The sequence below is a fragment of the Fukomys damarensis genome, unplaced genomic scaffold, assembly GCF_012274545.1.
Source record: "Fukomys damarensis isolate Sample0158 unplaced genomic scaffold, DMR_v1.0_HiC HiC_scaffold_2, whole genome shotgun sequence".
Classification (NCBI taxonomy): Eukaryota; Metazoa; Chordata; class Mammalia; order Rodentia; family Bathyergidae; genus Fukomys; species Fukomys damarensis.
In genome coordinates this window covers 32,713,093-32,737,933 of record NW_022900914.1, presented here as the reverse complement: position 1 = coordinate 32,737,933, position 24,841 = coordinate 32,713,093, and the positions used below count along the sequence as shown (strand labels likewise).

General features: G+C 38.4%; 1 protein-coding gene across 1 annotated transcript in view; it reads right to left on the bottom strand.

Annotated features, from left to right (window-relative positions):
- Positions 1–24,841, bottom strand: part of Eml6 (EMAP like 6) — a 251,167-nt gene that overhangs the window by 96,770 nt on the left and 129,556 nt on the right. Inside the window, exons 9-16 of the mRNA XM_010615906.2 lie at positions 23,421–23,558; positions 21,435–21,691; positions 19,231–19,443; positions 11,867–12,034; positions 10,827–10,933; positions 7,871–7,989; positions 6,418–6,604; positions 4,294–4,399 (exon numbers count right to left, since the gene is read on the bottom strand). Of these exons, the coding sequence (XP_010614208.1) occupies positions 4,294–4,399; positions 6,418–6,604; positions 7,871–7,989; positions 10,827–10,933; positions 11,867–12,034; positions 19,231–19,443; positions 21,435–21,691; positions 23,421–23,558 (1,295 nt within the window). The remainder of the gene's footprint in view (positions 1–4,293; positions 4,400–6,417; positions 6,605–7,870; positions 7,990–10,826; positions 10,934–11,866; positions 12,035–19,230; positions 19,444–21,434; positions 21,692–23,420; positions 23,559–24,841) is intronic.

The window sequence follows — 24,841 nt, the reverse complement described above, 5'->3', positions numbered from 1 at the left end:
GAAGGCTTTTTAAAAATACATAGATGATATTTAGGCTATAAAATATTTATATGGCTGAACGTCTCCCTTTCTAATCTGGTTTTCTATTTATATGGAAATCATTTTTCATTATTACTGGTGTAAAAACAAAGATAGTTCCCTTTTTCCTTGAAAATGATAATAAATTCAAGAATTAAAGAACTGCTCAGTTAAGTCAGATAGTACAAATTCATTCCTTCTTGTCCACATAATCCAGAATTGTGGATCATGTTATAAGAACCAATTAAAAATGTCTTCTTTGGTTGCTTTAGAAAAGTGGCAGAAATAAAGAATTGATCTAAATCCTTTTGTGTAAGGCTTATTGGAAAACACTTGCCTAGTGTGCAACAAGGCCCTGGGATCAATTCTCACTGCTGTCCCTCTTCCAAAAAAGAGGAAAAGAAAGATCTTTAAATCCCTTTATGTAATTGCCTGTTTGTTGTCTGGTTTCACATCATTTGCCTACTCTATTTCCAGGACAATTTACTTCTTTAATAACACAGGTAAAGTACTATTAGCAGGTCTCCCTGAGACCACCATGTGTGCTGACTCCTAAGAGACAAGTGGCTGTGGGATAATGAGACACAAAGATGGGGCCATAACCAATGAACACTACATGGTTAGACAGGGAAATCTGAACAGTCTCCATCTGTGATTTGCCTTGAGTTACTCACTTTTCTACCAGTTTTCAAAAGGGAGATAAAATGGCCCATGCTCTGATTTCAGGTTAGTACGTGACTACAGGCTGCTGCAGAACAGGGGTCTATCTATTTTCACTGAGGGACTATTCCATTTGATGGCCTCTGTGAATGACCATGTTCTTCTACATTTAGACTGGATGGTGGAAGGGGCAGCTGGAGCCACTTGCTGGGAGGCACAGGGGAAGCAAGCGAGCGTATAGAAGGCTCCAGGTGCAAGTCTCCTGCCAAAGTCACACCAGCACTGGTGCAAGGGCACCAACAGAGGAGGCCTTAGGACTGAGAGTTGCTGGCACTGCCCCAAACCTTCAACACCAGTTTTCAACTCTGAGTCTGGCGGCTGCCAGGCTAGATCAAGAGCCAGGAGATGCAGGTTCTAGCTCTGGATGTGCCACTGCTGACTTTTATTCAGGCCATATCTCCACAATCTCCATCTCCATTCCTGGCCGGTAAAATGTCATAGGAATTTCAATCTAAACTTTTATCATTAGAACATAAAATACTATCAAGATAAATTAAAATAAATTGGCCTCAACTGCAAGTATTGCCACAGGGAACACAAAGATCAATCAACTACTACACATCATCTATATATGACCATGCATCACACACAGTGGTCCTTGGTGACGATTTCCCTGAATAGTCCTAATATTAGTGCTTTCTAAAACTATCAACTGAATCCCTTTCTGTCATTTATATACGAACACTATACTTAACACCCAAGACAAAAACATAATTTCCCATAATAAAAAACAGTATCTCTTCTGAATACCTGGGCTCTGCCCTAACGTCTGTCTTCTGGGGAGTACAGACCGCCTTGTTAAAACCCAAATGCCCTTCTTATGCAGAGATACCTCACGTCTGAGAATTTCTTCAGGTGCTCGAGAAGGGAATAAGGAGCAGTGGCAGAACTGGCTCCTCCACCCCTTCCTGGGATATCTGGTTTCCCTCTTCCGGCAATGATCCAAAAGAACACCTCCTGAGGGAAGCTATCTAAACTCACAATCTCTTGCTCTTTTTTCTCTAAAACAAGCAACCCCAGGAGAGGTGGAGGCTCCCTGAAATGCAGAGACCAAGGTACTGGGTACCAGCTCAGTACTGCCAACCCATGTCAAAATCAATGTCTTTGATCAACACTCGGCTCATCCCTTTCTCTAAAGAATTTAAATTAGAAGTTATTTTGATTCTTCTAAATATAAATACCAGTTCTATAGAAATATCAGTTCTGTAGAAATAATCTAATCATTATTATATTCATGCCACTCTAAGGATCCTACCATTCTGTTCATATATTAATACATACACTGTGATATAAAATCAGTGGTAGCTTTTTTCTTTTACTGCACTTGATAAAGAGAAATGTGCAAGAAACACACATAGCTCACATACTTAACATTTTTAATTATAGCACTTATAAACACTGCCACACTGATAGAAGAATTGAGTTACTTTTCAATGCCACCTAAAAAATAGGTATATTAGATTCTCATAATCCTGTAAATAGTTTTTATTATTTTGGGGACTTTAATGAATCTTACCACTCTTCTAAAGGACACTTGTCTATATTAAGTATACATACATATGTCTCAAAACAAAATCAATTTTGGGAAAAGAGTACTTCAGCCACTGAGGACTGCGATGACAATAGGGCAAAAAGCAGGAAATTCATTCAACACTGGGTAGAAACATAAATGAAATAAAATTATAGTTTCCTTTTCTATTTTACTGCTCTAACAAGGACACATGGCACTTCTACCTTAAAAGTGCATACCTATCAAACGTCTGGAAGTTTAGGGTTTCACAGTTAAGCATGTTAAGCATAAGTGTTATCTGAGCACTCAGCTTGAAGGAGTTAGGCTGAGTAGTTCTCTCTCCCTCCGTACTCATGCCTTCCCCTACCTCCCTTGGCCATCAGTGTCAGTACAAACTGCTTAGCTTTGACTTTACTAATTCAAGGACCACAGGAGGTCATGAGAAACTGAATAATTTCTAGTAACAATGTAACAACTCAGATTTCTATAGTAGCTTACAGTATGTGAGAATATGCGTGACACAAAAACAAAATGTGACTTTCTGTATTGCCTTGGTCAGGGAATAAAGATCATTTTTACTTAGACATGGTTTATAATGTGAAGTTCTACTAGTAATAGTGAGAGGTAAGACAGAGCTTCTTGAGCAAAATCTCATTTGTTCATTCATCCACAACAGTTTTTAAGTTTTTAACCTTCTATGTTCCTAGCACTACAACATGTGCAGTGGGGAAAAGAGAGATGGGCTCTCCTGTGTGTGCAGGATATAGATGTTGACACAGGTAGCTTCAGTACCACGTGGATTTGACACATGCCATGAAAGCAGTGATGATGAACTAAGAAGGAAAGGGACAAGTCATCTGCCTGGAAGGATGGAGAGAAAACATTCATCCAGGTCTTAAGGAATGACAGGCCTTGGACTCATGGGAACAGCCAAAGCAAAGAACAGAGGCAGGAGGACAAAAGAGGAAGAGGGCTCTGAAGTCAGGTCAACAGAAAGGATCACGAATGGGTTAGTGGGTGGAAATGCTGCAAAGGCTGGCTGAGGCCGGATCAGGGAAGGGCATGAATTTTAACCAAGAGTTCGGTCTCGAATCAGCCAACCAGTGGGAGTCCATGACAAGAAGGGTAACTGTGCTTCCAGAAGATTCCAGGAGTGGGAAGCGGGGACCGGAGGAAGTGGGGTGGAGTCAGTGACGAGCACTACGATTACGGTGCAGATGAGAGACAAAATGACTCAACAGTGACAGTACAGAGGAAACTGGGGTTGTAGGGTCATGGATGCAGTGACTATTATTGCACATATGAAACATGTGAATGGTATTGAATGGTGTTTAGAGAAAGAACGTTATATAATTGGTTTATGTAGAAAGTTTAGGATTATTTTCTACTAGTCTAATTTCTACAACTACTATTGAAAATTTCTAGGTAATATCTTTCATGATAGACCCTCAATCTCCAATTCTAAAGAAAGTTTACTCTAAAGAAAAATCACATTTCTATCATTATATTCCATTAGTATTTTTATAGCACTGTACTCAAATTTTAAATTGAGAGGAAAGGTGCAGTTCTATTTTTCAATATGAAATTTATTTCCAAAACACCAGTGTTACAGAGTGGCCCCTTGCAAATGATTTGTGGTCCTCCCTCTAGTTCTTTATATTTTAATTTTATATTTCTAATGGAGTAACAGGCTCACACTTATTTGGAGAGGAAACTGATGCTCTGAGTCACTGCCAAACATTTGCAACTAAGACTTTCAATAGCAACAGCTGCTATGGATTTCAAATCACTCAAGCAAATACAGAAAACTCAGTGTGAGCTCTGGGTAATGATTTAGGAGAGGAAATGAGGAAGAGAAGGAAAAAATGTGTGATCCAAAGGCCACATTGTTCGGTGAGGTATTCACATACTACTCCCAGTCTGATTGAATAGCTGACATACAAAGAGCTTATTTTATTACAAACAGAACCCAACCATGTAGGAGGATGTTAAAAAAAATTTAAAGAAGACATCTGTCAGTGATTCCAGTGGAAACCAGTGCTTACCTGAAAAGTCAAGTGCACACACTCCTCTCTGATGTTGCCCTTTCAACAGTGACAAGCATTTCAGTGTCTGTGTATCCCACACATGAATAGCAGCGTCTCTTCCCACCTTAAATAAACGAATGAGCATTAACTACTCATGAACTATAATAATCTGGTCCGACAGAATATTATTATACTATATTATTCCATGTTATTGGGGAATGGGAAGAGTATTGGAAATAATCTGGTCCAAGCTTGTTATCTTCCAGATGAGGAAAAAGAGGTAGAGTGGACCCCCAAGTTACAAATGGCCTAACATACAACGTGGGTCACAATTGGAATTTTAGTTTTAACTTACAAACAAAGTCTTGAGTTACAACCCAAATGCCAGCTGCTTGTACTTCCAGATGGTCTCAGATATAGATTTAACCTTTAAAGAGTTCTGGAAGGAACATTACAACCTCCTTTCCTGTGTGGGGTTAACTGAGAAATCCTGGGCCAACATCTTTCTAACGACACTGAGATCTGCCTGTACAAGGGAGAGAGGCCTTGAAGATTGTGTAGAAAGAGGAGCCTGAGCCTTTAATTAACCAACTTGAGGTACAACCAGCCCTCAAGTATGGACTGAGTTCCTAAGTCAAGGGCTCTCTGTATTAAGCACATCAAAGCTTAGTTGTAGCACTGAGTTGGGTTGCAGTCGAGCTGGGCCTGTCTCATGGCTCCTAGGTTAAGGGAATTTTAAGATTATTTCTACTGTTCACTGTGCTTCTTTTTTGTCAGTTACTTGCACCTTTCTTCTTCTCAGTGCTATACAAAAGCTTCCATTTCTCAGTCAAGGAAGTTACCTGTAAGTTCTCATGGCACTGTCTACAGAGTTCTTTTAATCCTTTAATTATTTCACCCACCTCTAGAAGGTCTGGCCCTACCTTTCTCCCCGAGAAAAGTTTTACAGCTTGACAATCTGTCATTAAGGTGGATTGTACAAGAGAGAAGTTTTTAATAGTAAAGCAGTTTTCCTATTGGGTTTGACAAAACTAGAGATGAGGCAATCCACATAAATGAGCAGAATCCAGGTAACTCCCAAGAACCATCTGTTTATAGTACAGACAAAAATTAAGCGCAAGTGAAAAGGCAAAGCAATGATCAATTATTTAGAAAACTTACTAATGCCAGCTAACTCAGAAAAATGGTCTCTAATTTGCAGTTGGAAAGATAGAAAATCAGTATAAAACCAGTGGCTCTTACCTTTTAGGGGATTGTGAACCTTTCATAAGCAACATAAAAGCTATGGATCTTCCCCCCCGAAAAATGCACCCTTCTGGGGGAAGATTTCTTTCATGGTCTCTATTTCACCCAGGGATCTCATGAACCTGTATTTCAAGTTAGTGTTTAGTTGTCTTATGTTAACCTTTCAAATGACATCAAATTTTTCTTAGAATTTGACACAGATATGAACAATGATTGAACTATCTGTAATTAAAACTGAATAAAAAGTAATCTACATATATGAAGCAAAGGGTAAACAGAATACTTTTGACAATTATTTTAACAGCAAGATACATCTGAGTTTAATAAATTATTTGTGCATTAAATTGATTTTATTGCTCTCTTCTTTACACTCTAAAATTACTGAATAGTTATAAGGTCATGGTTTTGAGTAGCTTTGCAATTGCAGACTCAATTTAAGATACAGACATTCTAAATAACAGTTTTGATAATTTAGGGCATTTTTCAAGGCTGCAATATAAAATTTAAAATTAGTCCAAATTCTTACAGCTTCAAATTTTACAAAATAACTACAATCTAGCTATTACAATAGTTTAAAAATGGTTGATTCAATAAATATTTATTGAGTACCAAGGTTGTACTGGCTTGTACTGGGTATGCAGTGATGAGGACATACATACTGTCAGTCTTCATAAATTGTTCTCTATCTTACCTAGTCCCATTCGGATTTCACTGCTTCAGAGAGCATCCCTAAAGAGGTTTTCCTAACAGTGCCAGAATGCACTGACTGATTCACCCATCCTTAAGAAATGCTCTAATGTTGACTGAATCTTCAGCTTCCTGTCTCACGTTTATTTCTACCAATTATTTCTCAAATTTCTAACATGTACACTGGATTCTCGCTTTGGCTAGACACACCTGTCCAGTAGCCACATAGTCCTTCACGGGATGGATAGTCAGGCTAAGGATGTCATCATCATGGCCCAGGTACAGCCTCTGGGAGTGTTGTAGCCTGTTGTATACGACAGCAACTGCAGCGATGTGGTAGACAACTTCCCCGGTTTGTGTGTAGAACAGATTGTTTCTGCAGTCATAGCCTCTATAACTGGAGCACAGGTGCAAGAAAGACACGTAGGTGAATGAACAGTGAGTGATGGAATAGTTGCCAGAGACAAAGCAAAGCTGATACGAACAACGTACAAATGGAACCCCATTGTTTCCACAGTTGCACAGCAGAGAAACACTGAATAAAGTATGAGGCCCTCTGAGGTCATGGGTTGGCTTTTTAAGATACATGAGCACTGATCATTTTAACAGAAACTGTTTCCAGATCTTCATCTCCTGTATATGCTCTTCCTTAAAACAGAAGCACTGAGAATACGCCGGTAGTTACATAGGCTTTCCTTTCCCATCTCCTCTTTCACAATGCCTGTCTCCCTCTTAGAAAGGGCAGAGGTGGAGTCTACAGTCACAGGAAATGAAATTTAAAATTGAATTGAAGAGTTTTTTCCTTAGCTGGTGTGGTGGCACATGCCTGTAATCCCAGCACATGGGAGGCTGAGACGGGAGAATCTCTCTAAGTTCGGGGCCAGCCTGGGCTACATACAGAATTCAAGGCCAGTTTGAACTGCATAGTGAGACTATCTCAAAAAACAAAAACAAAACAAAAAACCCAAGAAAGTGTTTTCTCTTGCAGAAGACATGATATAATGGCAAAAGACTTAAGCATGAAAACATATGTAAACAAAGTTTTATGGAAGAAATGGATATGAGAGTCTAAGAAATATGGATGATATAAAATATTCTGCTGTCATAGAAGCACTTGTTCATATATTTTAAAAATTGGTAAGAGTGAGGATGAAATATTCACGGCATTTAGGTTCCACTGGATCCATTTAAATGACTAACGTATTTATAACATCAGATATATTTTTCTCAACCATTTAAATGCATAATGTCAGCTTCGAATGTACCAAGGTATATTATATAATTTTATAAAATTTGAAATGAGCCAGGGATTATGCGAGGCAAATATATGAAGACAGCACAGTAGGGTGAGGCCGGCAACTCAGAGCAGGGGACCGGGTGAATGCTGCGGAGATGGTGGCGAGACAGCAGCGAGCCGCAGGAGCAGCCGCCAACACCAGGCCGGACAAAAGCTCAGGGTCGAGAGGCAACCAGAGCGTGAAGGCCACAGCACGCTGCCTGAGAAAACTGGACAGAGAATCCCAACGAGAACACAGTCATCGGTATGTGAGCAACTTGAGGGAAGGGTGTTGAAAAGAGGGAGCCTCCATGAACCTAGCAACAGGCTGGCGACAGGCACGGCAGAGACAGAAGAGTCACGAGATCCCCAGGACGGGCCACTCACCCGTGTATGAACTGGAGTTTCAGGCTGTCCTCGGGGGCCTTCTCCCGTTTGAGGAAGGGCAGGGCATGGTTCTTCTCCTTACTTTGTTGCTTTAGCTGAGGTAGATCTTCTTTGTAAACCTGAAAGCACAAACAGAAACAGTTAGCTAAGATTCTTTTCAGGTCTCAAAACATCAGTATCGTGACACTGTTAGGAAACCTTCAGCTGCTTCAATAGAATGTTTTTGAGAACGTAAGACATGAGATCAAATCTTACTTCTTTCTCTTAATGAACAAAACTAGCATGGAATATTTTTAAGTAACTAGGATTCTTGATAATTTCCTTCCCTCCTTGATTTGTCATTATTTCTTAGGTAATTTGTTCCAGAAAATATTAGGATGACATATTAGTAGATTAAATTATCAATGAAATCTACTTTATTTCACTTCTTCTAAAGTAAAAAAACAAATCTTTTGATGATTCTAACACTTGCAAGATGAGCAATTTTTTTCTAAAATCACACTTTGGGCGGGGCATGGTGGTGCATGCCTGTAATCCCAGCACTCAGGAGGCTGAGGCAGGAGGATCACTGAGTTTGAGACCAGCCTGGGCTACATAGTGAGTTCCAGGTCAGTCTCAACTACATAGTGAGACCCTGTCTCAAAAAACCAAAAAAATAAAAATAAAAAATAAAATAAAATCACTCTTCAGAATTCTTTTCCTTATGTGGCCTCCTGCTCACCCTCTTGGCCTAACCTACGGCCTATACTCTGCTGCCAAGAGAACATTTTCTACAACTATATATGAAAATATAGATAATTCAAATATATATGAAAATAAAGATATTTACTATATTTTATGATCTAACATCAAGAAATGTCCACCTAATACACTATAAACAAAATGTAATAATTTCTCATCTTCATGAAGAAAAATTTTCATTTGATCAAACTACATTTGAAATATTAATACATCATGAAATATATATTATTATACATGTAATATGTATTATACTCACAAAATATATGGCTTTTTTTCCTGGTACTGGGGATCAAATTTGGGTTCTTGCACTTGTGAGGCAGGTGGTGGAACCACTGAGCTAAATCCCCGACCTGAAATATACCTTATTACAATAAAAATTCCTGTTTAGGATTTGACTGAAAATCATAAACAAGAAGCCAGAAAGTGTTACTGTTTTCTGTTTTGTCTACTACAGACATAATCAAGTTTGCTTTTAATTCTAATTATTCATGTAAATTAATGGTGCTTTCTTCAGGGCATCAACTATTTACCTTTGCATATTGAATCTAGGGTATTCCTACTGCTGTTTGCTCGGTCATACAACTTCTGTGGGCCTCAATTTCCCACCTGTAGAATGGAATAAAACTTATTCCCTGGCTCAAGAATAGCTTAGGAATACTGTGAGTATAAAACAAATACAGGTGAAAACATGGAAAATAAGATGCTAGGGAGATTATTTACATTCTAGGCATGGGTTCCCATACAGTGATGCCTTTTCATTATTAACATTAATTTTATTAAATAAAAATATTCCAACTGAACAAAATCACTTTGCTTCCTAAATCTTATGTTCATGTTACTTACCTTTCATTTGTCCTTGATAGCAGGGTATATTGTTTAGTGTTTGCATGATATCACATTAATAATTTTCTTTTCAATCCTTTTTAGTAGTTGTACTGCATGCTACATTTACCAATATTTAATCAAGTTGATTTAATCATGAATTTGACTTAAACCACAAATTTGTACTAATACAAATTTTCAAACACTGAATAAAGGAGTGATTTTTTGTGCGTGTGTTTCTTTTGTTGTTGTTGTTTGAAACAGGGTCTCACTATGTAGTTGAAACTGACCTGGAACTCACTATGTAGCCCAGGCTGGTCTTGAACTCACAGCGATCCTTCTGCCTCAGCCTCCCGAGTGCTGGGATTATAGGCGTGCGCCCAGCTAAGGAGTGATGATTTTAGACAGGCAAAACCATAGCTATCTGAAAGGCAGTAAACTCAGTGTTTCTATAGAAGTACACCAAGAAGTACATAGAATGTATGCTTTGGAGAGAAGCCCACATCAGCATTCTTATCCTAACACAATGGCAATGTGGCAGTGGATGAGAGACTGGACCGTTCAGTGTTAGGATCTGGCCCACAGACATGCAGTGCATGGCCACTGCCACAGACCTATCGGGCACATTTCCGTGAACAACACTGCAGCTGATCTAAAATCTGACATCTCTTTCACCCCATGTTCACACACAGGACCTGCTTCCCAAACCTTACAAATGATAAGAGAAGAAAACAGAAGCCCTGTGGTTCACCACAACAAAGTGCTGTGTGTCCAGTTTCTTCTGAACGATTAACACTGGTTAATGGTAAAATGCAATGTCAACTTCTAGACAAATTGGGTGCAACTGGCCAGCTTTTGACTAGAGACGATTTTTGACAGAGGGAGACTGCACATTGTAACTGGGCTTCTACTGCCTATGTTAAGAGAGAAATGAGGATAACAGCTCACATGAAAACTACTGTGCTTTGAGGAGGCCCATCCTGAAATCATAAACTTGAATGATTAAGAGAGAAAGGGAAGAAGGAAGGGAGAAGGGAGAACAGAAAAAGAGAAGAGAAGAGATAAAATGAGACAAGAGGGGAAAGAAAATACGTGTAGCTCACATGCACATTTTTCTAGGAAGTGGGTAGGGAAATGACGGTAGGAAGCAAACAGCCCAGATGTTAAAGGTTCAGTTTTCCAATTTTGTAACCATCTTCCAATTAATTTTTCTAATTATATTGTTGAGTGAATGCTTTATTTTAAATCTGTATTCAAAGGCAAGAAGTAGGCATTTTTTTCTTATTTTTGCCTTAATTTTCTCCTGCTGAAGCTTCATCCATTTTCAATGCAATGTCCAAAGCCAGTAAGCTCTAGGCTCAGTTATGCATTTTTATTGCTCTCTGTCACTAACCTGGCGATCGTAATTGATTTGGGTTTCTTGCTCAATATCAGAGTCCAACTCAGGCACATCAGATAAATCTGAATCAGATTCTTCACTGTAGGAATCAGTGCCACCTTCTGTAGAAATATAACCCACAAGAAAGAAGCAAAAAAATTTTGAGACTAAGTACTAAAAATATTATTTGGAGTATAGTCTGCTATCCTAGCAAAGTGAATTAAATAATTACACCATTGTTTTCACTTAACATAGATCCTTAAAAACATTTTTTCCTTTTTATCTTTTGGCTAAATTCAGCACACTTTTGACCTCGGGAGCAGTAACAAACCAGGACAATTCTTCCCCAGGCAGACAGAATATATTTCTACTCCTCTACTAGATGGCAGGATCCTTGGGTTTGAAATCTTGCTTTGAAAAATATAAGAAGGGCAGATTTCACCAAAGAGAAAGTGGAGGCAAAAGAAAATCTAACCACTAACTTCAGTAAAGATCCTCTTCAGCCCACTGAGCGCTGATAATTGCCATGGTCAAAACCTCCACAGCACTTTCCAAAGACATCGGTTACTGAAGTCATTCACTCTTATTCCCTGTTCATTCCTGCTCACACCACAGTGGATGGAAACAAAAAGACTACCCAGCCACTGAACTGGAACACACGGGCCCCAGTTTAAGACTCTTCTTTGGACCCCACGCTGGAGGCACCTTCCGTTCCCAACGTTACCCTGTCATCCCCAGGCTCGCTAAGCAGGCTCACTGTTCATATTTGTCTTAAGCAGGCTGATATGTTTGCTTCCAAGCTATCTTTAAAGGTCAATTTTTCATGGAAACCTTAAGCCTTTAACTTGCATTTGGCACAAGCAAAAATCCTTTGAAGGAAATTCTCTAACTAATCATATTAATCTCCAAAGTTTGTTTTTTCTTTTAATTTAAAATGTATTATAGTAAAGAATTTTTCAAAATGGCCTTAATTCTTTACCTCTAGCACAGAAAATAAAATAGTCTTTGAAACAGTCCTTGAAATATAAACATTGGACAGTCATGACTGGATTTACCCTGGGGTGCAGTTTCAAGCACATCATTGCTGACACCTTCTGGAATAAATCTCCACTGGAAAACCGAGTGGTCAGCCCCTCCTGTGCTTAATACCCACTGAAAGTCATGGGACCAGCGAACGTTGGTGACGTGTGCAGAATGGCCCACATATTTTCTGAATTTGGCTCCTGGAAAGATATTTTTAAAAGATTAGCTATGTCCAAATATTAATCGGTTCCAGAAAGTATATTCCTACTTAAATGAGTAATCTCTTTAAATGTCAGTAAATTATTTTTAGTCTTACATATTATAACAAATAAATAAATGCTCCAAAAGATATCTCAAATATGCCATTATGTATTAATCTGAGCATGGGTCTTGAAATTTAAGCTCTACAGCCCATGAACACATCTGAACCTATTCCAAAGAACATTTCACCGCTTCACGGATTCTGAAAATAAGTGATCAACAATGAACACCTTACACATTCTTATTTAAGTGCAAAGTAAAACAGTCCTTTATAATAGAGGAACAGAAAGCCGTCCTGTGCAAATCGAAGTCTAATGATTTAATAAAGGCAAAGAGTTGTGAAAATGATTTGAAATTGGTTGCTTCATTCAATACACTCCAGCCCTGGGTGGTGAATGCAAAAGGAAAAACTATTTGAAGTTGTATTTATGGGTGAACTATTACAATAAAGACTGCAGAGTATGCTTACAACACAGCAGGATAAAGGAGCTCATGGTATAACACGTAGGGTCCAGCTTATGTGAAGGCCTAGAACTCCACAGACTACGGCAGATTTCATAAGGTTAACAAGCGCCCATCCCCACTTTGAAAACACTTCTACCTGTAACAGTTCTTCTAAATGAAATCCTGTTAAGAGGAGGGAAAGGCACGCTATTCAATTACTACATGTTTAGAATCCAAATAGCCACTGCAAATGTAATGAATTTTCACGAAGGTGGAAATGACTACTACATGTCTCTTTCTTGTAAGCATGTATAGGTAAGCCCTGTTTTCTAACTTACCACCAGAGACAAGAGGAATACTGCTGCAGAAGGGAAAGAAAGCACTGCATCTCAAAAGCAAGCTTGTGTATTTCAAAGAGTTTGCCTAAATAAATTTTGGCAATAAAATGCAATTCTAAACTAGAGTCCGTTGCAATTGCTGGCTAACATACATGAGGAACAGGATATATTCTTCCTGTATCTGTGCAGATTCTACAGCGTACTGCTCTGACATTCACACCCTTCTCCACGGTCATTTAACCTGTCTCTTCACAGTGGTTTAAAAATATGCCCAAGATCTTCAAGAGGTCTGGATAAAGAAGATATGGTTTTTTCCTGCAAGAGAAACCACCAACAGAGCTAAGAGACAACTACAATGAGGGAAAAAAATTTTATTAGCTGTTTCGCAGACAAAAGTCTCCTATCTACAGTATATAAAGAACTAAAAAAATCAGATTAAAAAATGGACATCTGAAATGAACAGACACTTCTCAAAGAAGTAAAAGTAGCAAATAAATATATGAAAAAACGGTCAACATCACTGGTCATTCAAGAGATGCAGATGAAAACAACACTGAGATTCCACCTCACCCCACAAAGAATGGCTGCTATCAAGAAATCAACCAATAACAAATGCTGGCAGGGTTGTGGGGAGATAGGAACCCTTCTTTGTTATTGGTGGTAGTGCAGAATGGTGCAACCACTGTAGAAATCAATATGGAAATACCTCAAACAACTAGGATTAGAAGTCCAGTTTGACCCAGCTATCACTCTGCTGGGTACCTTCCCAAAATAATTAAAAGAATTGTACCACAGCGATATATGTTCATCCACATTTATAGCGGCACAGTTTGTAATAGCTAAAACTTGGAAATGGCCCAATTGCCCATCATCTGGAGAGTGGATAAAGAAAAGTTTTTTTTAAATCAAGTAGAGTACTACTCAGCCATAAGGAATTAGAAACTAGAGACATTTATAGCTAAATGGATGCACACTGAGGCCATACTCTTAAGTGAAATAAATAGGACACACATGACTAAATACCAAATAATTTCTCTGGTGTGAAAAACTAAAAGTATAAATAAGGTTCAAATGGTACATTTGATAATGTGAAATGGGAAGAAATGGACTAAAGGAGTAAGGGAAGTAGAAAGGATAGGGAAAGGAAATAAGGGAAAAGAAAAAAATATGAAAAAGGAAAAGTGGAAAGAAAGGTTTTATAAATAGGGAAAGGTGAAGGGGGTAAAGGGAGGGCAAGGGAATGGGGAAAAAATAAGAAGCAAGGATGCACACGGAGGCTATACACTTCAGTGAAAATAGGACACACTTGAGTAAGTACCGAATAGTTTCTCTGGCGTGAAAAACTAAGTGTAAATAAGGTTCAAATGACATAATTGATAGTGTTAAATAGGACGAAAATGGCTAAAGGGTAAGTGGGAAGGGGAGGGGAAAGGAAATAATGGAAAAGAAAAAATGTGAAAAAAAAGGAAAAAGTAGAAACAAAGTCTTTGTAAATAGGGAAGGGTGAAGGAGGTGAAGGGAGGGCAGGGGTATGGGGAAAAAATAAGAATCCAGACATATCATGTAAAGGTATAAGATCCCAAGTTTGCTCTAAATGTACTAATAAACTTAATGGGGGAAAAATGAACCAAGATACATCATGTAAAGGTACAAGATGCCAATGATGGATGTAACTGTACTGTTTACCTTAAATGTACCAATAAACTTAATGGAAGAAAAAAAGATGTTTTTTTTAATAAAATGGATTACTACTCAGCCATAAAGAATGAGAAACTAGAGCCATTTATAGCTAAGTGGTTGCACGCTGAGGCCATACTCTTAAGTGAAATAAATAGGACATGCATATGTACATACAGAATAGTTTCTCTGGTATGAAAAACTAAAAATTTAATAAGGATCAAAATGCATAGTTGATATTGTGTAATAGGAAGAAAAGGTCTAAAAGAGTAGGGGAAGTGGTAGGGGGGCAGGAGAAAGGTAAGAAGGCAAAAGAAAAAATATGAGAAAAGGAAAAACATGGAAACAATATCTTTGTAAATAAGGAAGGGTGGAAGGGGTGAAGGGAGGGCTGGGAAATGGGGAAAAATAATAACCAAGTTACATCACGTAAAGGTCCAAGATCCCAATGATGAGTGTAACTGTATTGAAAACCTAAAATATACCAATAAACTTTTTTAAATGTCCAAGAACTCTTTGATACAAATCAAAATAAAAAGAATATGGCAAAATTAAAAGTGTTGTGAAATCCAGGAGGAGGTTACAGGAGGCACTGTGATTTTCTCATCACCGTTCCTGTATATGTCATAAGGATACTAAGCAGTCTGCAGAGGAGCTCCTCATGCAGTAAGGAACTGAAGCCTCCCGCCGAGAGCCATGGGAGAGAAGAAATCCCGCGTCTGTTCTCAGTCCAGGGTGCAGATGACTACAATCTCATGAGCCGCCTTGAACTAGAACCGCTTAACTGAACTGCTCATGAATCCCTCATCTTCCCCTCAAACAACTGGAAGATCATAAATATTTTTTATTTAGTAATTAAACTGCTAAATTTGAGGGGAGGGTGATTTATTACACGGAAATAATTACAACCTTGGTAGGCATAACTTGCAACCTGCAAAAGCAGTATGAAGTTAATATGAAGGCCTTACCTTTCTGACCCTATTTTCTGTCCTCTTTCTCCCTCACTTGCTCTGCTCTGGACATACTGGCTGCTTTGTATCCCTTCAGCATGCCTAACACAATCTGCCCTTCAGCCTTCTCTCCCTGGAATGCCTTTTTCCTGGATGTCTGAGTGGCGGCTTCCCTCTTCGGGTTTCTAGCCGGATGAAACCCTGACTGTGAGGCCCTTTGATCTCCCTGTTTAATATCGTGGCGCTAGGCTGCCCCACCCCAGCATTCTCTGTTCCCAGCATTTGCTTTGTTTACTTCATGTCACTTTTGGCCATCAGAAGCGTTCCCTCACTTACTGACTTGTTCCCTCAGTAGAAAAAAATCTTCATGAGCACAGAGACTTGTCTTTGCTTTATTTATGGACACATCCCCATCCTCTAGAACAGCACTTAGCAAATATTTACCAAACAAAAAAAAGGCCATATCCATTTCCTCCAACGCTTTCCTTAGATAAGATTTCCCTTTGTTCTTTCCAACACTAGGACTTGGGCCTTACCTCTCATCTCTTCTTTATTAACCTTTTTTACATGGCTTCAAAAACCATCAACTCATTTCAACATGACGGCCAAACCATCTCTAGCCATGAACTCTCTCCAGGGAGGGCCAATGAGCCATGTACCATGTCCACTTGGGTGTCTAACAGGTACTTCACATTTGTCATGGCCAAAACAGACTGAGGGGCTCCCTTTACTCTCCCACTCTCTTGTCTCCATGAAACAGGTAATTTTTCTTTTCTTGCTTTCCCATCTCTGTAAATTGTGCCACTTTGCACCTGAATGCTAAAGCCTAAAACTTAGGAATCATCCTCAGTGATTTTCCCCCATCTATTTCCCCTCCAATTTAGCAATAAGACTTTAGCTCTACCTTGAAATTGATCTCTAAGTGAATCACCTCTCTCTGCATTCCTAGCCACATCATCCCTCAGGAAGATTCTTGCAGTAAGTAGCCCCTCTTCTTGAAGATCCTCTTTCCCTAACCCATTTTATACAATGTCAAAGTGATCTTTAAGACTCAAATTAGTCATGTCAATCCTCCACTCAGGTGTCTCTAGTTTTTCCTTGCCCATTTCTAATGAGGCTACAAGGCCCTTCATGACAGCCCCTGCTGCCCTCTCCAACCTCATGGTCTACATACACATCTCTCCCTTCATTCACTGTGTTCTAGCCTTCCTGTCCCCTGCTCTACCTCAAGCCCATCTAAGCTACAGTGAAGGCTAACACCTCTGCTCCAAGGCCCCAGGTCTCAAACTCAGGTTCACAATACCTAAGAGGCTTATGATGGGACACCGTTGTCCAAATCTATGTAGGTGAGAGGGACTGTGTGTGAAAGATGGATGGGAACACACAGGTGAAACATGAGCCTGTGCCTCTGAGCCTCCCTCGTGGAGCAGGGATGGGTGCCCAGGGTGCTAAGACACGGCTCATGTCAGTGTCTGCGCATTGATCAACTAGGGTGTAGTTTAATGGCAGCAGGAAACTGACAGTATTAATTCTAATTATCTGAAGATTTTTTTTAAACTCAAATTTCTTTGGCTGTGTAAAAATACAAATTCAGTCATTTCATTAACTACAGAACACTTTTATCTAACTACTGTGCAACAGAATATAAATGTGCACGTGATCTCAAATGTGTCAAATTAGCTTGGCTGTGGAATTTATTTAATCAAAAGACAAAACTATAAAGTGTACTCAGTCTTCCACACTTGCTTGTTTTCACGCTTGCTTGTCTTTTCCTGGTTCAAAACTTGGGAGAGGTGGTTACTGGTGCCCTAGCTAGACAGAAAAACTTGTTCCACCAACTATTATTACCATTAACAATTCCTAAACACTTTTATTAACTTCCCCATCAGCAGTTTGGGCACAAAAAAGAACACAAAAGCCTGAGTCTCTGAGGCAAGTCGCAAGACTCATGACCGTGCATCATGAACAGGACAGTAAGTCAATTGCTGTGAGGACATGGATTCCTTGGGAGCCTGCTGAGGCAGGTGTTGCTACTCTCCCCAAACCATCACTCTGAGGTCTCCTGTCCTACTCACCCACACACTCTCGTCCACAGGTCACTTTCTTACATGGGTATCTCACTACTTATCCTTTCTTAGCTCTGGTAATAGATCCGCATTTCCATTGCTATCTTCTAGATCCGAGTCTACCTTACAGGGTTTGGGAATACACAGGACATAGCAACTCTCGTGGAGTAACACCATCCCCAGTTCTGACACTGCAATAGAACTGCTTCTGTCCTTAGTCGTGTTTCCTGTGAATCCTAACTTCCTAGATATCTTCTAACTTGCCTAACTTACCCTGAACAAGTAACAAGCTATGTCCTATTAATCACAAGGTCCATTAGGAAGACAGAAGAGTTTGAATTTTGCACACAGGGGTAATTTTGTGCCTCAAGTATTTTAAACGGATGGCCATTTTGTCAAGTGTAAGTGATGGTGATTTTTCTATGCATTTTATGTTCCATTTTGCACCATAATTGCCACTGCTTTCTAAACTGCCAGTTAGCTGAAAATGACTTTCTGATTACATTTTTCAATCCCCTTCCTTGTTTAATTTAAAAACTGTTCAAGTGAGAGAGTTTTCAGGCAGCAGCATGTCTCTGCTGACTGCTTTCCACAAGATCATATATTCAGGGCATAGTGTGGGAGTCTCAGAAGGGCCTGTGGATTTGTCTAAACTTGCAAAGAGAGATGAGGATAGCGTCCTACGTGATTCAGTCACACTCTACTGAGCCTAAAGGTGCCACATAATGCAGTGATAAAAATTCAAGAATAAAACAAATGCAACAAACAAATGTGAGGGCAGGAAAGGTTCTGAATCCAACTTCTCTTTCAAAAATTCACCAGTTGAAAAACAAATTTACAGTTCGGCAAATCTGGTTTGCAAAATTAATGCTGCTGCAGCAAGGGGGCCATAAACTGTTATAATCCCAGGACAATCGTCTTCAGATCTTATTTTAATTATGCCTAAAAAGATCTGCCTTGCTTTTCTAGGCTTAAGTACAAGTAGCTGGGAAGCATAAAAAATTTTAATTTTAATATTTTAATAGAATATATAAATTTTAAATTGACTATTTATTGAAATGTAAATAAAATATAACTTAGTTAAAATGTGAAACAAAAGACCCACAAATCACAAAATGCTATTATTTGTGTTGACAAATTCTGACTTAGATTTGCAAAACCATGAATCTTAGGGTGGCAAAAGTAGATCTCCATAATTTATGTAAAATTGTTAAAGACTAAATATGAATATAAAAGAGAAAATGAAGAGGCTGTTGAATAGAATCCAAGGAAATAGTCTTAAATTTCCCATTTAGAAAGAAAGAAAAAAGTAGTACAGATTTCTGTCAGAATCCACTTAATTGTCAATGATCAAGAAGTACTGTATTTTATAAATAGAAATGCCACTAATAAAAACAGGATGTCATAAATAAAATGGTGTCTTTTGTTTCCAAGAACAATCAATACACTAGTGTGATTCAAAAATAATAATAAAAGTGAGATATTTTGTGGCAAAATTTGGGAGTAAAGTTAGGACTGTAACCCACAAGTTATCTCAGGGTAAATGCAGCTGCCAATACCTACAGCAAGTAATCAGGAGGCAAACAGGAAATGGGTTAATTGGATCGTATGTACAGTCCAAAGTAAATCTTTATCCAATATAACAATCTTTTGACCTTACCTTTCTTGAGACAAGGAAATTTAAACAATTTGACCAGCCCAAAATCATCTCCAGACACCAACACTGAGCTGTTATAATTTGCATCTACTGAATTGATGTCAGTAACTTCAGTGTACTTGGGCCAAATTCCACTCACTTCAGGGCCTTTCACACACGTCCAAGAAGCCCATGGAATCCCTTTGATTTCTTCCTTGCTTGTTAAAGGCTTCCCAGCTGAAAATAATAATAATATAATGCTACATTTACCTAAAAAGCATATTGTATCTTATTCATTTTTCTTAGGTCTACATGTTATTTTAAAAAGGAAATTACAGGTTCTAATTACTTTAGACAGTTTGTGATGTTCAAAGAAACATACACTCAAACCCTCAGACATAAGGAGAACAGAAAATGATTATTGCTCTAAATGTAATATCCCAAACTATTTCCTGTATCTCAGATACAGGTGATATTATGCTTTGAACTACTGATGTAATAACTTTATTAAATTATATCTTGCCTCAATAAGTCACCAGCATTTTGCTAGGTTCAAAAACTTGTCAAGTTTATCCCGAACATCTATTTTTTATACTTCAAGATGATGACAAGTGATTTTTTTAAAAAATTCAAAGTATAAATTAACTTTAAAAATAATGAATTTTATTGTTTAAAAGTTCTAGGCACTGAACTCATACAATTCTGATCGAGTAAGTATAACTGGTTGAGAGAAATAGTCCTGAGAACTGTGCGGGCATGTTCCCAGAGGTATAGCACAGTACCCCGTTTCTACCAGCAGCTTGTCAGCAACGACCCTGGGAACACACAACAGGGAAACACAAACAGTAATGTTTGGGAAATACTTAGCTATGTATCTTTTAAAAATTCAAAGTCAACACAATTATGCATATTTCTTAATTCTTGCCCTTTCAAAATAAATATTATTTTCAAATGTCAAATGATATCCAGGTACATTATAGTTGTAAGGAGAGTAAGTCAAACTGGCACCCCAAAATTCTGGACCGTAGCAGTATTACATAAGAAATCATTACAAAGACCATGGAACCAGAGTTCATGATGGGAACATGGTCTCTGAGCCAGTGTTCCTGCTTTGGAGAATATAGTCCAAGGAAGTAACTCAGTAGAGAAGACCCCACTTCTGCAGGGTATTTGGAGCTGCATTATCTGTACTAGCAAAGAAATGGGAAGTTAAGTGTACAACTACCTATTTCAGATTGTCCTATTTTTAAAAATTATTAAATATTTCAAGTATACAGAAAAATATAGATACTATGATGAAGTGTGTACATCGGCAAAACTTAATATTTTGTCTTTATTGCAGAATATTAAGAAAATGTTAGATACTTAAAATCCACTAGGTATTCTTCTAGTTTAAGTTATTTCTAGAATTCCACTATGACCACATATATCACAATTACTTAAACTCTCCTCTTGCTGATAATCACTCAGGAATCATCACTTTTGGCTGTTACAAACACTATAAAAACCACACTTGCTCATGTGCCTCTGTGCATGCTTCCACCAGCAGCGTATGTGGTTTTCATCGTCTCGCTGCCTCATCTAACACTGACAGACTTCTGCCAGTCTAAATGGTACCCACTGTTGTTTTAATTATCATTGTCATGATCCCTTGGTTCATAAGTGGATTGGTCATTTCAGATTTGTTCATTTTTCTAGTATTTTTTCCTTTCACTTACCTTTAGGCATTCTTTACATATATTTCCATTATAACAATCACAGGGATTTATGCCTGTTCTATGCCTTGTCTATTTGGTTTTTGAGGTAGGGTTTTGCTGTGTAGCCCAGGCTGGCTTGAACTCATGGCAATGCTCCTGCCTCAGCCTCCTGAGTGCTGACAGGTATGTACCACCATGCCCAGCTATGCCTTGTCTTTATTTTTATTTTTACTTTTTAGCAAAACATATATTGTACATTTTAGATATACATAACGATAACATTCATCATAGGGAATTTGTACCGGTACATGATTTGTCTTTAAACTTCATTGGTGGTCTCTTTTGTTATGCAGTTATTTTTTATTTAATGTGTTCCAATTCATTCACCTTTTCTTTGAGGGTTTATGATTTGGGGATCTTGTTTCAGAAAACATTCCCTGCCCTGAGGTCATAAGGACATTCTCTTATAGTATCTTCATGTGGTTCCCAGTTCTACTTTTCACAAACATCAGATAACAACACATGACTTACATGGCATTTTGTAGAACAGCCTTTCTCCAGCACCATCATTAGTCTGCAAGTATTTACTGTCCAAAGACCAGTCAATGTGAGTAATGAAACTGATGGACTTGTTGCATTCTCCGATCTTCTTATACCTCTGGGCAACAGCATAGACATCTACTGGGCCATCATTGGATCCCACTGCAAGGTAGGAACCGTCTGGAGAAAATTTCATTTCATGAATGACTTCTTTCCTATCTTTGATATGAACTACTTCTGTCATATCTCTGCAAGAATAAAAAGGAAGGTGATAAGCAGAAAATCTAGAAATAGAGAACCTAAGTCATGTTCTTAGGTATATGTTTCAGAGGAAAAAAATTTGGAAAGTGAGAGAAAAACTTACAGAAATTGAAAGACTAACTTTTGAAGAAAGGTGAAATACTCAAAATATATGACCAGTTTATTAAAATAAACATATGAAATATTTTGGAATTTCAACTATAAAAACTTTAATGCTCTGCATACTTGCTTTGATGTTCAGCTATGTATGATTCTTTCCTAAAGTTTTGGTAAAAAATTGGGGAATTTTTAAAATCACTTTTAAGATATGCAAAATAGGGCCAGGGATTTAGCTTAGTGGTGGCACAGCGCCTGCCTGGCAAGCATGAGGTCCTCAGTTCAATCCTCAGTACCAAAAAAAAAAGATGTGCAAAATATATCAAGGTTAGAAATCAGCCACTGTTAGGCTTAATGCTTGCTACAAAAAAGCAAGTCCAAAAAGAAGAAAAATTTTTAAATTATGTAATCATTTAATTTTTCACTATCAAACGTCAACAATGAATACATGGAATATTTTGAATCTTTTCTGATCATATTCTTTTAAGAATTTCTGCTTATATTTGAAAGCTCAGTAAGGCTTTTTTCCTCCCAATTAGGAGATAGGATTATAATTGACAGGTGCCTGAGCAGTAAAAATGACTTCAGCGACTCCAGAACAAACTGAATTCATAGATAATGAGTTTTTGCTTCTACACAATAATCCCTTATACCTATTATCATTCATTAACAACAATATTAATGTTAATAATAGCATTACAATGTACTATAATTCATAAAATAGGTGCGTATGGTTGTCTTGATAAATGCATCAAAAGGAAATCCAGTAATTATCCATCTTACCATAAACCACTTGGCAGAGGAAAGGAAATCACTAGCCAAAGGAAATGTTGCCCATCAATGTGGTAATGAGTATTTAGTGTAACAAACTGTGCCAAGAGCATTTGATGCAAAATAGAATTTTCTCTGTGCAAAACATGAAGTGTTTAATTTATAGCTGTAAATATCTGTAATAACAAAATGTGTGAGCCAAGAAAACAACTAATGCCTTCAGAGGAATTACAACACTGGGTCATAATTTTTGTCTAGTAGCAATATAGGATGTTAGTAAATAGGAAATATTCCATCTTAGTACGAATTATGAGTGGAAGAAATCTTTCATTCAAGTGCACCTCTAAAAATCTAATGCTGTTCGGCATTGCTTTATTCTCACCTCTCCTCGTCTTGGTTTAACCGCAGAGCTCTCAATCTCTTATTCAAAGCCCTTGGGATCAAGTGTGCCTGAGAATTTGTTATTCATTGTATTTTAGAAAAGGTCATTTACAGTGTGTTATATAACATTTCCTTACAGGCACTGGGGCAACTCTCTGTAGTAAACACAGTATTTTTGCTGCAAATCACATAAAATATTATTATGCCTAGTAAGAAACTCCAAGACCATAAACAGCATTGTCTTCATTTACTAAGTTAGGCTCTGCTGCCCAAGAAATTATCAAAGAAATTTGGATATAAGAATATTTTGTACTACAGAATTACAAATAGGGGATTGAGGGTCTGTAGTATTTGTACTTGAAAGAATAAATGTGTATTTTCTAAGGCCCAGGCACACATTATGACCAGGAGAATCTTAATTTTTCAGAGAAGGGTATTCCTTAGTACGAAATCAGGGTCTGTACTTACCTGACTCGAAGAACAATGAAAGAGCCATCCTTCATGCCCAGGGCCAACTGAGACCCATCCGGGCTGAAGGCAACACTGCGAACTGCCTCCTCCATGTTGCAGCGGGCAATCAAGGCATGATCAGCCAGGCTCCACAGCCTAAGGACAACAACAGGATAAAACCAAACCAACTCTGCAGAGTCGTCAACCAGCCCAAGGCAGAAGGGCCTGCTCATCACACTGATGCTAACAAGAAAGTAGAAGTTTCTTCTCCCCAGGGTGCTCTGTCACAATCTGTCAGGGAAACTGGGGAGGTGTTTTATGTAACTTTGGATTGCTTTCATCCTTTGAAAAACCCAGCAGGAAATATGAAATAACATTTCCAAAGATTTTGAGATTCACAGAATAAGAAAAATACAAATGCTATTTTATACAAAATCTTCCCCTCTTCAAAAATTGTCCTTTACAGGTTGTTAATCACATTCATAGGATCAGAAGAAGTACTAGTGCCATTATTGTTGGTTTAAAACTCTCACATATTCTAGACCCTTTCTAGTAAGTGGTATTTAAGTACATAGACTGGTCTCCCTAAAAAGAAAATATATCTGAGATGAGGAAAAGTGGGTGGTTCTATGTTGGCCATACACCATGGTGGCTATCACTCAGACCAGAAATTGCAATCCAGGGAAAGTACATCTAACACAGAGCTTTAGCTGGCTATACAAGTCCCTAGCTCCAGGACCAATCCAGATACCAACCCAAGTACTTTAAACCAAACAAATCCTCCCCAAAGAGTTCCATGTTAGTTGCAATACCGGTGTCCAATCTCTGCCTGTTATGACTTAAAGTCTTCTCTTGATATTCAAGTAATAATGCTTGCCAGGGGGACTGAGAACCTAGTGTTCTGTGTTAGAAGGGCAAGAATAAGTCTCATATAATCATTTCCCTGAGTGCATTTTGCCATTAGAAGGGATGGGACACATTCCTTACCATGGGCAAGTTTACTGGTCCTCTAGGCACCCTATGCAGTTCAACCTAAAGCTTTTGATGTTCTCTATTTTATCCACTATTCACAATTCCATCCTGTTTTTAGCCTTATACTGTTTTAAGCAATGTAAGATTTACTTTACAGGCATGAAGAAACCATCACTTCTCGTAAATGACACTACCCCCACCAAAGCTACTAAACTCATCTTTCTCAAGAAATGACTGTTATACCAGGCATGGCGGCATATACCTATAATCCCAGCACTTGAGAGGCTGTGGTAGGAGGAGGATCACCAGGACTGCAAGGCCAGCCTGCAGGTACACAGAGAATTTAAGGCCAACCTGGGGCTACAGAGTGAAACTTCATCTCAAAAATAAATTGTAGGGCTGGGGATTTGGCTCAGTGGTTCTGCTACCTGCCTTGCAACCGCAAGGACTAGAGCTCAATCCCTGGT